The 11,485-nt window shown below is 41.4% G+C and overlaps 1 protein-coding gene across 1 annotated transcript in view; it reads right to left on the minus strand.

The window, feature by feature from the left end:
* LOC139540346 (PDZ domain-containing RING finger protein 4-like) overlaps positions 1-11,485 on the minus strand; it is a 113,389-nt gene that overhangs the window by 56,433 nt on the left and 45,471 nt on the right. The window contains exons 2-3 of the mRNA XM_071344102.1: positions 8,504-8,772; positions 3,578-3,659 (exon numbers count right to left, since the gene is read on the minus strand). Of these exons, the coding sequence (XP_071200203.1) occupies positions 3,578-3,659; positions 8,504-8,772 (351 nt within the window). The remainder of the gene's footprint in view (positions 1-3,577; positions 3,660-8,503; positions 8,773-11,485) is intronic.

An 11,485-nucleotide genomic window follows, 5' to 3' on the forward strand; every position in this document is an offset into this window, starting at 1 on the left:
TCTCAGATTAATAGACAGAGATATGGACGCAAGGACTGACCATCCATGATGCCAAAAAGTATTGTTTAAATCATGTTATGGGGCTATACAGTATTTGTTTACATTTACAATGTTTACAAACATTGAAGCAAAACAAGCTGATATTTTGGGTTCTCATGGAGTGTGACAGTTGAACTAAGCTCATGAGGCATTTATAAGTTATACTTAAGCAATAAGGCCTGAGGAGGTGTGGTATTGCTGTTGCTATTATAAACTGGTTACCAATGTAATTAGAGCAGTAAAAATATATGTTTTGTCATAACTGTGGTTTACGGTCTGATATACCTTGGCTGTCAGCCAATCAGCATTCAGGGCTTGAACCGCCCAGTTTATAATCTTCAAGAATTAATGGATTCGGAAAGTATTCAGACCCCTTGACTTTTTCCACATTTCTTTTACGTTACAGCCTTATTCTAAAAATGATTAAATTGTTTTTTCCCCTCATCAATCTACACACAATACCCCATAATGATAAAGTAAAAACAGGTTTTTAGACATTTTTGCTAATTTATTTTAGACAAAAACCGGAAATATCACATTTAAATAAGTATTCAGTCCCTTTACTCAGTACTTTGTTGAAGCCCTTTTGGCAGCGATTACAGCCTCGAGTCTTCTTGGGTATGACACTAAAAGCTTGGCACACCTGTATTTGTGGAGTTCCTCCCATTCTTCTCTGCAGATCCTCTCAAGCTCTGTCAGGTTGGATGGGGAGCGTTGCTGCACAGATATTTTCAAGTCTCTCCAGAGATGTTCGATGGGTTCAAGTCCGGGCTCTAGCTGGGGCACTCAAGGACATTCAGGGACTAGTCCCGAAGCCACTCCTGCGTAGTCTTGGCTACGTGACACTTGGCATTCAGGACAAAGAGTTTCTTCAGACCAGACAATCTTGTTTCTCATGATCTGAGAGTCTTTTTTTTTGGTGCCTTTTGGCAAACTCCAAGCGGGCTGTCATGTGCCTTTTACTGAGGAGTGGTTCCTGCCACTCTACCATAAAGGCCTGATTGGTGGAATGCTGCAGAGATGGTTGTCCTTCTGTAAGGTTCTCCCATCGCCACAGAGGAACTATAGAGGTCTGTCAGTGACCATTGGGTTCTTTGTCACCTCCCTGACCAAGGCCCTTCTCCCCTGATTGCTCAGTTTGGACGGGCGGCCAGCTCTAGGAAGAGTCTTGGTGGTTCCAAACTTCTTCCATTTAAGAATGATGGAGCCACTGTGTTCTTGGGGACCTTCAATCCTAAATGAATGTTTTGGTACCCTTCCCCAGATCTGTGCATCGACACAATCCTGTCTCGGAGGTATACGGGCAATTCTTTCGACCTCATGGCTTGGTTTTTGCTCTGACATGCACTGTCAACTGTGGGACCTTATATAGACAGGTGTGTGCCTTTCCAAATCATGTCCAATCAATTGAATTTATCACAGGTGGACTCCAATCAAGTTGTAGAAATTCTCAAGGATGATCAATGGAAACAGGATGCACCTGAGCTCAATTTCGTGTCTCATAGCAAAGGGTCTGAATACTTTTGCAAAAATTTCTAAAAACCTGTTTTCGCTTTGTCATTATGGGGTATTGGGTGTAGATTGCTGAGGAATTATTTTTCTATAATCAATTTTAGATACGGCTGTAACGTAACAAAATGTGGAAAAAGTCAAGGGGTCTGAATACTTTCCGAAGGATTATAAGAAATGTAATTTATAAATCCAAAAATGGATCAAGCAACTATAGATTTCCCCTTTAAATCAAAAGTGTGCGAGTTTGAGCATGTGTCCATTAGGCCTATGGATTTTTTTTTATCAGCATGAATTAGATTGAGCAATAAAAGCCCCACTGTTATTCCATAGGCTGGGATCCGCACTATGCAGCTGTTGCAAGAGTGCATTTTTCACTGGCTGTCAACTGTCAAAACAATGATTGATAGGCAGCTTAAACTTCTTGAATTCAACCATTATTGGGTTCAAATACACATTTAGATTTGTGAACAGCCATCCACAACAACCACAATCTTAAGGTGCAAATAGTGATGAGAGAGCAGCAGTGAAATTCACATCAATAATAAGTGATATCCGTATGGCCGTAGACTTCACCACTGCTGTCATCCTTACCTCCAAGCGTTTATTCAAGTTGTAAAATCTTTGGATGCCGACAGCAGTCGCACCATTGGAAGACATAGCTTGGACTGTAGCCTACAAAAGTCTATTTCTGCTCTTTTCCCGCGATCCATCAAAAACATTTGGTGTATCATCATTGTAGTCTCTGACTTGTGGTCAGACTCGCTCAGGTGGAACAAATTTAAACGTGCACCTTTTTTCAATGCTGATTTGAATGTCATTGAGAAAACAGAGAAGTGTAAAAAAAATTTTTTGTAAACATCCTTAATGAATTTTAAAATAATCCTCTTTTTATCATCGTTTTATGTAATCCCTTACATGTAACATATTACATGTAATCCATCTGTAATCCATCTAGTTTTTCAAAAGTATCTGTAATCTGATTACAATATTTTTGCTGGTAATGTAACAGATTACAGTTACCGGTTTATGTAATCCCTTACATGTAACATATTACATGTAATCCATTACTCCCCAACCATGACTATGTGTAAATACAGTTACAGGCACCATAATTGCTTCCTGTTGACGTATAATACAGACAAGGCATTTTAGACTATGGGGGGTTTTACGTACATCCACACTTTTCAAAGGAGCTGGATAAAGATCCAATATAAAGAGAAAGGTAGAATGTCCACTCACCGTTACGCTGCTCACAAATGTAATATTTTATAAACATCATGGAACCATCTTACAGATCATATTTGCAGACAAATAGCAGACAAAATTGCATTCCTTTTGAGCCATGCACGTTCCTACCATAAACCCATGGATGGTGAATCCTTCTGAGAAATTTGAAATTGGCATGTTGTCGCGTGTTTTTTAAGGACAGACGTCAAATATTTCCACCCCTCCCACCTCAGTGCAAACAAGATGGCATAAGACAGGTAAATTACCAACCCTGGGGCCAGGTTTGGAAAATATCAGAGCGCTGGCTTTTACAAGTTGAAATTTCCAAAGACCGTACGTTTGACACTAGCGCCGCCTTAACGCCAGACAAAAATAGAGCCCTCAGTATTTTATAGGACAGATACCTTTTTTTCACTCTGATGCCTCAAATAGGACAAAGTTAAGGGTGTGAGGTTGCTACACTTTCAGTGAGTTATAACCAATGACATATTAGAAATATTCCCTCGTGAAGATCTCGTAGTACATCATTATTGGCAGCGTCTGTGGCTGTAAAAGGTCCTGTAGATATCCTGAGCTGTCTGTCGTGTGTAGTGTGACCTATCATCTATCTGTCACCACATTCCCCTAGGGAGTCAATTACAACTGAGCCCTTCCCTTATTGCTAAAGCCCCGTTATGAGATGTGGTGTGTGTGTTTGGGGGTGGGGGGGAGGGGGGTGGGGGTTGGTGTGTGTGTGTGTGTTCTGTTTGTTTGTCAAACGTTGTTCACAACTACGACAGGAGGTGTAATCAAGTCTTACCTCATACTCAAACTCCTCTGTCCTCCCTCCATCAGCTCTCCCCTCATAGTAATCCTGTTCCATGGTGTGGAGAGAGTGACAGCTGTCAGGGGGAAAAAGAGAGAAGGAGAGAGAGAAATAGGAAGGAGACAGAAAGAGAACGAGAGAACGAGAAATGAGTTAAGAGGGAGCAGTGGCATGTATTCGGATGCCAAGGGAAGGCTTCCCCAGAATAATGTATATATACAGTACCAGTCAAACGTTTAGACACACCTACTCATTCAAGGGTTTTTCTTATTTAAAAACAAAACTATGTTCTACATTGTACAATAATAGTGAATACATTAAAACTATCTAGTAACGCATATGGAATCATGTAGTAACCAACAAAGTGTTAAACAAATCCAAATATATTTTGTATTTTAAATTCTTCAAAGTAGCCACCCTTTGCCTTGATGACAGCTTTGCAACACTCTTGGCATTCTCTCAACCAGCTTCATGAGGATATCACCTGTTTTCTTTGTGCTGACTTGCTGTAACTCTCTGTGGTTCTAAATCAGTAGTTGTTTAATAAACCGTCAAAAACGTTAACTTGCTTAACCATGTCGTAGGTCATGTAACTGTTTGTTACGCAATATATGCTTTGTGGACTTCACCAGACAAATGTTTTTCTCTGGTTTTGTGATGAAACAACTGCGTGACTGTTGTCTGGCTCCCGAGTGGCGCAGCAGTCTAAGGCACTGCTTCTCAGTGCTAGAGGCGTCACTACAGACACCCTGGTTCAAATCCAGGCTGTATCACAACCGGCCGTGATTGGGAGTCTCATAGGGCGGCGCACAATTGGCCCAGTGTCGTCCGGGTTTGGCCGGTGTAGGCCGTCATTGTAAATAAGAATTTGTTGTTAACGGACTTGCCTAGTTAAATAGAGGTTAAATAAAAAATTGCCTTATTGTATATCACGGTGGCGTATGAACAAATGGGTTATAGGTCAAACAAGGCATTGATCACAACATATGTTGTAACATGGCTTTTTTCCTGGCTTGGCTTCCCCAGTGATTTTATCCATGCACTGCTACTGAGAGGGAGTTTCTCTCTCTTTCACACAATCGCTCTCTTACATACACTGACTGTAAGTGACAGTTTTCTTAGTCTTTTTCCTGCATGGGACCGCTAGGAGGCGAGGAAGAAAGGATGTCAGTGCTGTCTAGGATGATGCTGCGTGCTGTTGCACGCATATATACTCTCTCTCTCTCTCTCTCTCTCTCTCTCTCTCTCTCTCTCTCTCTCTCTCTCTCTCTCTCTCTCTCTCTCTCTCTCTCTCTCTCTCTCTCTCTCTCTCTCTCTCTCTCTCTCTCTCTCTCTCTCTCTCTCACAGTGAATATTTTACTTTATGTATCTCATGCACAGAGCAAAACAGCTTTGCTTTGGGGGTTTGTAAGGGTAATTTTAGATCATAATGAGTGCTATCAAATACCACACACGCTATCTTTGACATGAAGCATTCACTTTTGCACACTGTTGAGCATATTGAATTTATTTCCATTATAAATTCAATTTCATTGCGTCTGTGAGTACACACAAACACGTGTTATTCTGTCCCAAAACAATCTTCTGGTGACAAAATGAGCCTTGTAAACGTCAAAATGTTTTATCCTCTGGCACTACAATATTGCAGCACATCGTAACATTGTTGGCCGTGTGTGTTTGTTTGCGTGTGTGTGTGTGTGCACATTGAACACAATCACACAGCTTTACTGCCCACGTTCAAAACCCGGGGAAACAAACATTTGTTGTGTCTATAAAATGTGCCGTAATCTTGGCGTCTGCACCTGATCGCAGATGAGGAGGAGAAAATGTCTCTTTTATGGGTCACATTGATTACATTTAGGAGTCTAGCCCGGGGCTATAACTAGGCTGTGAATGAATGTTGCACTGTATTGCCTGGTTTTATTAGCCCATTCTGTTTAATCACCTTGTAAACCTTCCATGAAACCAAATGGCTATGCCAAGCAGCACCAATTATTACAAGCAGGCCCTGTGGGTCGTGGTGCTACTGAGTTATGGAGAAAATGTCTTATATTATGAAGGAACAAAGGGTTGGATCTCGTCAGGTTTAAAGGGTTGGGTCTGGTCATGTTGTGGGTTGATGTACAGCAGTGACACATGTAGATTGCTCAAAGCGTAAGACCACGTTTCTTTCTGAAACCATGTGATAGTCTTTTATTACAGACTAGTATAAAAAAAAATCTAATCTCTAAAGACTAAGCACTTCATGTAACTAGGGCTGTGGCGGTCACAAAATTTTGTCAGCTAGTAATTGTCAAGCAAAAAGCTGTTGGTCTCACGGTTATTGACCGTTAATGAACATAAACATATTTAGCATCTCCTGGCTTCCACACTATTGCAGACCTTTGGAACATCTACATTTAAATATATATATAAATCTGTGTAATATAGCCACAATAAATCCATTATTTATTTTAGACAGGTCTAAAGAAGCATGATCTGAAGAAAATGTAGTCCATTTCAGAAGAACAAAATAGCATACTCAGAGTTGTCCTTAAGTTAGGTCCTGATTTGGCTATGCCATATGGCTGTGGGCTACACTAGTTCATTCAGCAGACAAGTTTTGCTAAGAATTCCATGGCATTATTTTATATTGTTTCATACTATGAAGAATACAATTGAACAAAGCTGAATAAAATATAAATATTTTCTCCAAACGATTTGAGGGTGTGCGCACATGCGGCTATTCTGTGTTGAGCGGTTAACAAAGAAATAGGTACTCCTATATGCTTAATTTAGAGTTATTAATGTATCTTTTGTTGTTCTACACGCTGCATGATGCGACTCTAATGATGATTTGAAAAAAGTTGCTTGAAAGGCATGAGCTCTGCTTTGTTTTTTTTGCGCAGGCTGTACACACTTCATTAGTCTGTCATTCCCAATTTTACAAGCGCTTGATAATGCCTCGAATTTCACCATATCCCCTTTGTGGCCATAATGCACCATAAAAAATCCATGCCTTTGTTGTGCCCTTTTCCCTGAATGCTGCACCCTCTACATCACATGATCGGGTCTTAATCACAGGCTACAAGTGAAGACAGACACATCGGGGACGCAACTGCGTTCTTCTTTATCTAATTCCGAGATGCATATTGAAGATATTGGAAGAACTGTCCACAATTACTTTTTGTCAGCCAACAAGATGATTAGGCCTAACGAACAGCAAAAGCACTAGCCTATGTCAATCTACTATCCCCCATAGTACAAAAGTTGACTTATTCTATTCTGTGCGAGAAATAAATAAATATTCCAAACATAGTCTGGGACAGTTGTGGGATGCAATAGATCCGAAATTAATACAGCCACTAGCATCCCAAAAATATTTTTTACACAACGTTTAGCTTAAAATGTTAATAAACTATATGGCTATTTCTTCACATTATCAGCGCAGCAATGCCCACATGGCAGTAGGCTATAAGTGGGAATGTCCATTAGAAGGAAAAAACACCATTATCAAAAGTGAGCACACATGTGATTATGCATGTAATGCTTTTATTATAAAGGTGCATTTTTGGGGCGAAAATTATCTTCCCCAAACTTGAAACTCACGCAATGCTTATGTATGCCAGTTAGGCTCTAAATCCCTTGTAAAGCGGATCAATGTGCTTCACTTTAAAAAGGTTTTTGGCCGCCTTTAGTTGTGATCAAAACATATAGGCCTATGGGCTCCTAGCCAGCCAGCTAGGCTATATTCCTGTTATAAAGATGAGCAATGTGCTTAATATTAGGAAAGTTGAGAAAAAATATAGTAGGCTTAGCCTGTAGAAAGCCGATGGGATCCTCCTCTTTTTAATAGAGGTCATCACTCTGTTTTCTCATGCAATTGCATAGCCTATAGCCAACATGAGCTCATGAGTGTTTGATTCGATTTTCGATTATATTTGCATTGATGTCAGAGTGATTAAAGGGACAATAGAGAGCTGAGTGCCAGGCAGTTAGCAAGTTTGGTACGCTACTAATGACCATGAGCAGCATCAGAGCTTGGAGAAGCCTAATTACCGTGACGTGGAATTTGACTGCCTTCATGACTTGTAACCGCCGGTGTGGCGGGAATACAGTCACCGCAACAGCGCTACATGCAACTCCAACTATCATTGGATACTTGGTTAATTGAATGTACCTCCACCTGACATTGGATACTTGGTTAATGTAATGTACCTTTAACAGACATTGGATACTTGAATCCAAGACAATTGATTGTCCATGGGATGTTGTTGGAATTAATTAGCAACTTAATATACCGTATCCCTCGTTCACAGAGTTCGCAATTAACTTCTCAGCGTCGTGTAGAGAAGCCCCCGGACAGCTTATATTTCACCGTCTCAGTCCCGAAAGAAGAAATAAAGACATTCTTCATGCTAAACTTTATCTTGATCTTAGTTTTCCTCCCCTTAGAGATGAATACAATATGAAGAAAAACAAAAGGAAAGAGAAAAGACTGAAACCATTTCATTTTGTTGTCTTCAAGGAAACCCCCAGTTGACACTTGAAACCCTCTACATTGTGAGGGTCTACCTCGAGTATAGATGTTGTAAGACTGGATTTTCTGACAGCCAACAAGAACTTGGTCTCTTTGGCATTGCAATTAAGCTTCAAGCCTTGAAATATTATTGCACTGTGTGAATAAACAATGAAACCCCAATCTCAGGTGGATTTATGTTTGTAGTCTTCTTAGCTAAAGTACTACATTATTTATTTATAGTCGCTCGGATCAGAGCTAGTCTACCTGTCACACAGAAGGGCCATATGTGAGCTGATCTAGGATCAGTTGAGCTTTTATTGTCATAAAGAAAAAGATAACATGGATACTGGGGACCTGATCCTAGATCACCATTCCTACTTTGAGACGCTTTATGAACAAAGGCCCAGATCAGATCTTACCTGTCAGACAGCAGGAAGGGGCAGATGTCAGGCACGGGAGGAGTGGTGGCTCGGAGTTTGGCCAGGGCCATGATATGTTCGAAGGTGATGTCTGTCTGCGTGCACATGTCCACCACGTCCACCACGCCCACTTCCTGAGTGGAGCCAACATGGCCGCCGCGGCCAGCAGTGTTCCTCCTGAGGACCTGCACCACAATGGGGTCCTTAGCAGAGCGGAACGCCTCCACTGCCTCGTCATGACTGGCCTTGGAGAGGTCCTTTCCATTCACCTGTACAGGACAGGAGATAATACAGTTCGAAATAAAGTTACTGTAAAGACACTGAAAGATAACAGTTACTGTAAAGTACTATGTGACTACTGTTGATGTAGGGCTTTTCCTTCGTGTAAAAAACAGTGGAAGTTAAAGTTACTGTAACACTGTTTACTGAATTCATGTAAAGACAAAAGCTACAGAGGACAGGAGAGGTTTGTCAGACACAGACCCATTAGGCAGTTGGCTTGTCAGTTTTGTCATGTGGTTAATCAGATAATACCTCACTATAAGCAGGGCGGTATTATACTAGAAGTGTTGTGTGTTATTTTAACATATTAGTAGACGACCAAAGCCATTGACTCATTGGTGTAAAGCCATGTCTAAGAGGATTTATGTCTATTAGTTTATTATGTGCGTCATACCAATCTCATTTCAATATTTCACATAAGCAATAAGGGGAAACAAATAGGAAAACTGTTAGGGAATGGATGATGCCAGTGGTTATGAGTTAATGGGCTGCCTGCAGTATGTGAGGTCTTTCCTCTGAGTTTTATTTGTTACATTTTTATTTTCACCTTTATTTAACCAGGTAGGGCAGTTGAGAACAAGTTCTCATTTACAACTGCGACCTGGCCGGGATAAAGCAAAGCAGTGTGACATAAACAACAACACAGAGTTACACATGGGATCAACAAACGTACGAACATACAAACGTCAATAACACAATAGAAAAATCTGTGCAAGTGAAGTAAGGAGGTAAGGCAATAAATAGGCCATAGTGGCGAAGTAATTACAATTTAGCAATTAACACTGGAGTGATAGATGTGCAGATGAGGATGTGCAAGTAGAAATACTGGTGTGCAAAAGAGCAGAAAAACAAAAACAAATATGGGGATGAGGTAGGTAGTTGGTTGGTTGGATGGGCTATTTACAGATGGGCTGTGTACAGCTACCGCGATCGGTAAACTGCTCTGACAGCTGATGCTTAAAGTTAGTGAGGGAGATATAAGTCTCCAACTTCAGTGATTTTTGCAATTCGTTCCAGTCATTGGCAGCAGAGGAAGGAAAGGCGGCCAAAGCAGGTGTTGTCTTTGGGGATGACCATTGAAATATACATGCTGGAGTCCGTGCTACGGGTGGGTGTTGCTAAGGTGACCAGTCTTTCCTTTATTTAACTAGGCAAGTCAGTAAAGAACAAATTCTTATTTTCAATGACAGCCTAGGAACAGTGGGTTAAACTGCTTTATTCAGGGGCAGAACAGATTTTTACCTTGTCAGGTAAAGGGATTTGAACTTGCAACTTCAGGGATTTGAACTTGCAACTTTCTGTTTACTAGTCCAACACTCTAACCACTAGGCTACCCTGCCGCACCAGTGAGCTGAGATAAGGCGGAGCTTTACCTAGCAAAGACTTATAGATGACCTGGAGCCAGTGGGTTTGGCAACGAATATGTAGTGAGGGCCAGCCAACGAGAGCACACAGGTCGCAGTGGCGGGTAGTATATGGGGCTTTGGTGACAAAACAGATGGCACTGTGATAGACTACATCCAGTTTGCTGAGTAGAGTGTTGAAGGCTATTTTGTAAATGACATCGCCGAAGTCAAGGATCGGTAGGATAGTCCGTTTTACGAGGGTATGTTTGGCAGCATGAGTGATGGAGGCTTTGTTGTGAAATAGGATGCCGATTCTAGATTTAATTTTGGATTGGAGATGCTTAATATGAGTCTGGAAGGAGAGTTTACAGTCTAACCAGACACCTAGGTATTTATAGTTGTCCACATATTCTAAGTCAGAACCGTCCAGAGTAGTGATGCTGGTCGGGCGGGCGGTTGTGGGCAACAACCGGTTGAAGAGCATGCGTTTTGTTTTGTTAGCAATTAAGAGCAGTTGGAGGCCACGGAAGGAGTGTTATATGGCATTGAAGCTCGTCTGGAGGTTTGTTAACACAGTGTCCAAAGAAGGGCCGAAGAGTTGCTGGGAATTGAGGGGGATCTTTTGGGAGTTGTGGAGATTTGTGGGTTAAAGCAGGTTTTGTTCAGTGGCCATAAACATGACATGAGGGGGACAGCACCTGGGTACCCCATGGCCACTCCCTGAGTCACATGAGCATGCGTGATGTCATGTTCCTAGAAACACAGTAGATGGTGCTGAGGGTGTAGGGTAAAGTTGCCCATCAAGGCTGATCTTGGGTCAGTTACGCATTTCCCCACTACACTGGTTTGGGTTAAGACTGATCCTATATCTGAAACTTTACCCTGCAGCGGTGCTAAGACCATTGCAATACGACTAACAAGCTGATCACCACAACCACAGACATCTTATCGATTCCTAATAAACAAACTCAATAAAACAATGCGTACAAGAACAACAGGATGAGCTGCTGACATCAGTCAAGAGAAGACGTTGAGAAACAAGTGTTTGTGTAAAGCCCTCGGTTCCGCACGTTGACGCTCCAGTGGTTCCACATCACTGACTCTATGCGTCCTCATGAGAGTCAGACAGTAGGCCTACCAAACAGAGCAAACTGTTTTCTGTCAGAGTGAAAAAAACGTTTACACTGCAGCTGGCATCTATGGAGAAAATCACCGGTTCATTTAGCCCAGTAATTGGACTGGAAAAGTAAGCATGCTGAAATACCTCAGAGAATGTATTTTGGTATAAGGCAGTAAACAGAGATTATAATTTAGATAGCCTCTCCCAAAACGGTACACGCAGCACAAATCTCCT

Source organism: Salvelinus alpinus, chromosome 15 (genome assembly GCF_045679555.1).
Source record: "Salvelinus alpinus chromosome 15, SLU_Salpinus.1, whole genome shotgun sequence".
In the NCBI taxonomy this organism is placed as follows: domain Eukaryota; kingdom Metazoa; phylum Chordata; class Actinopteri; order Salmoniformes; family Salmonidae; genus Salvelinus; species Salvelinus alpinus.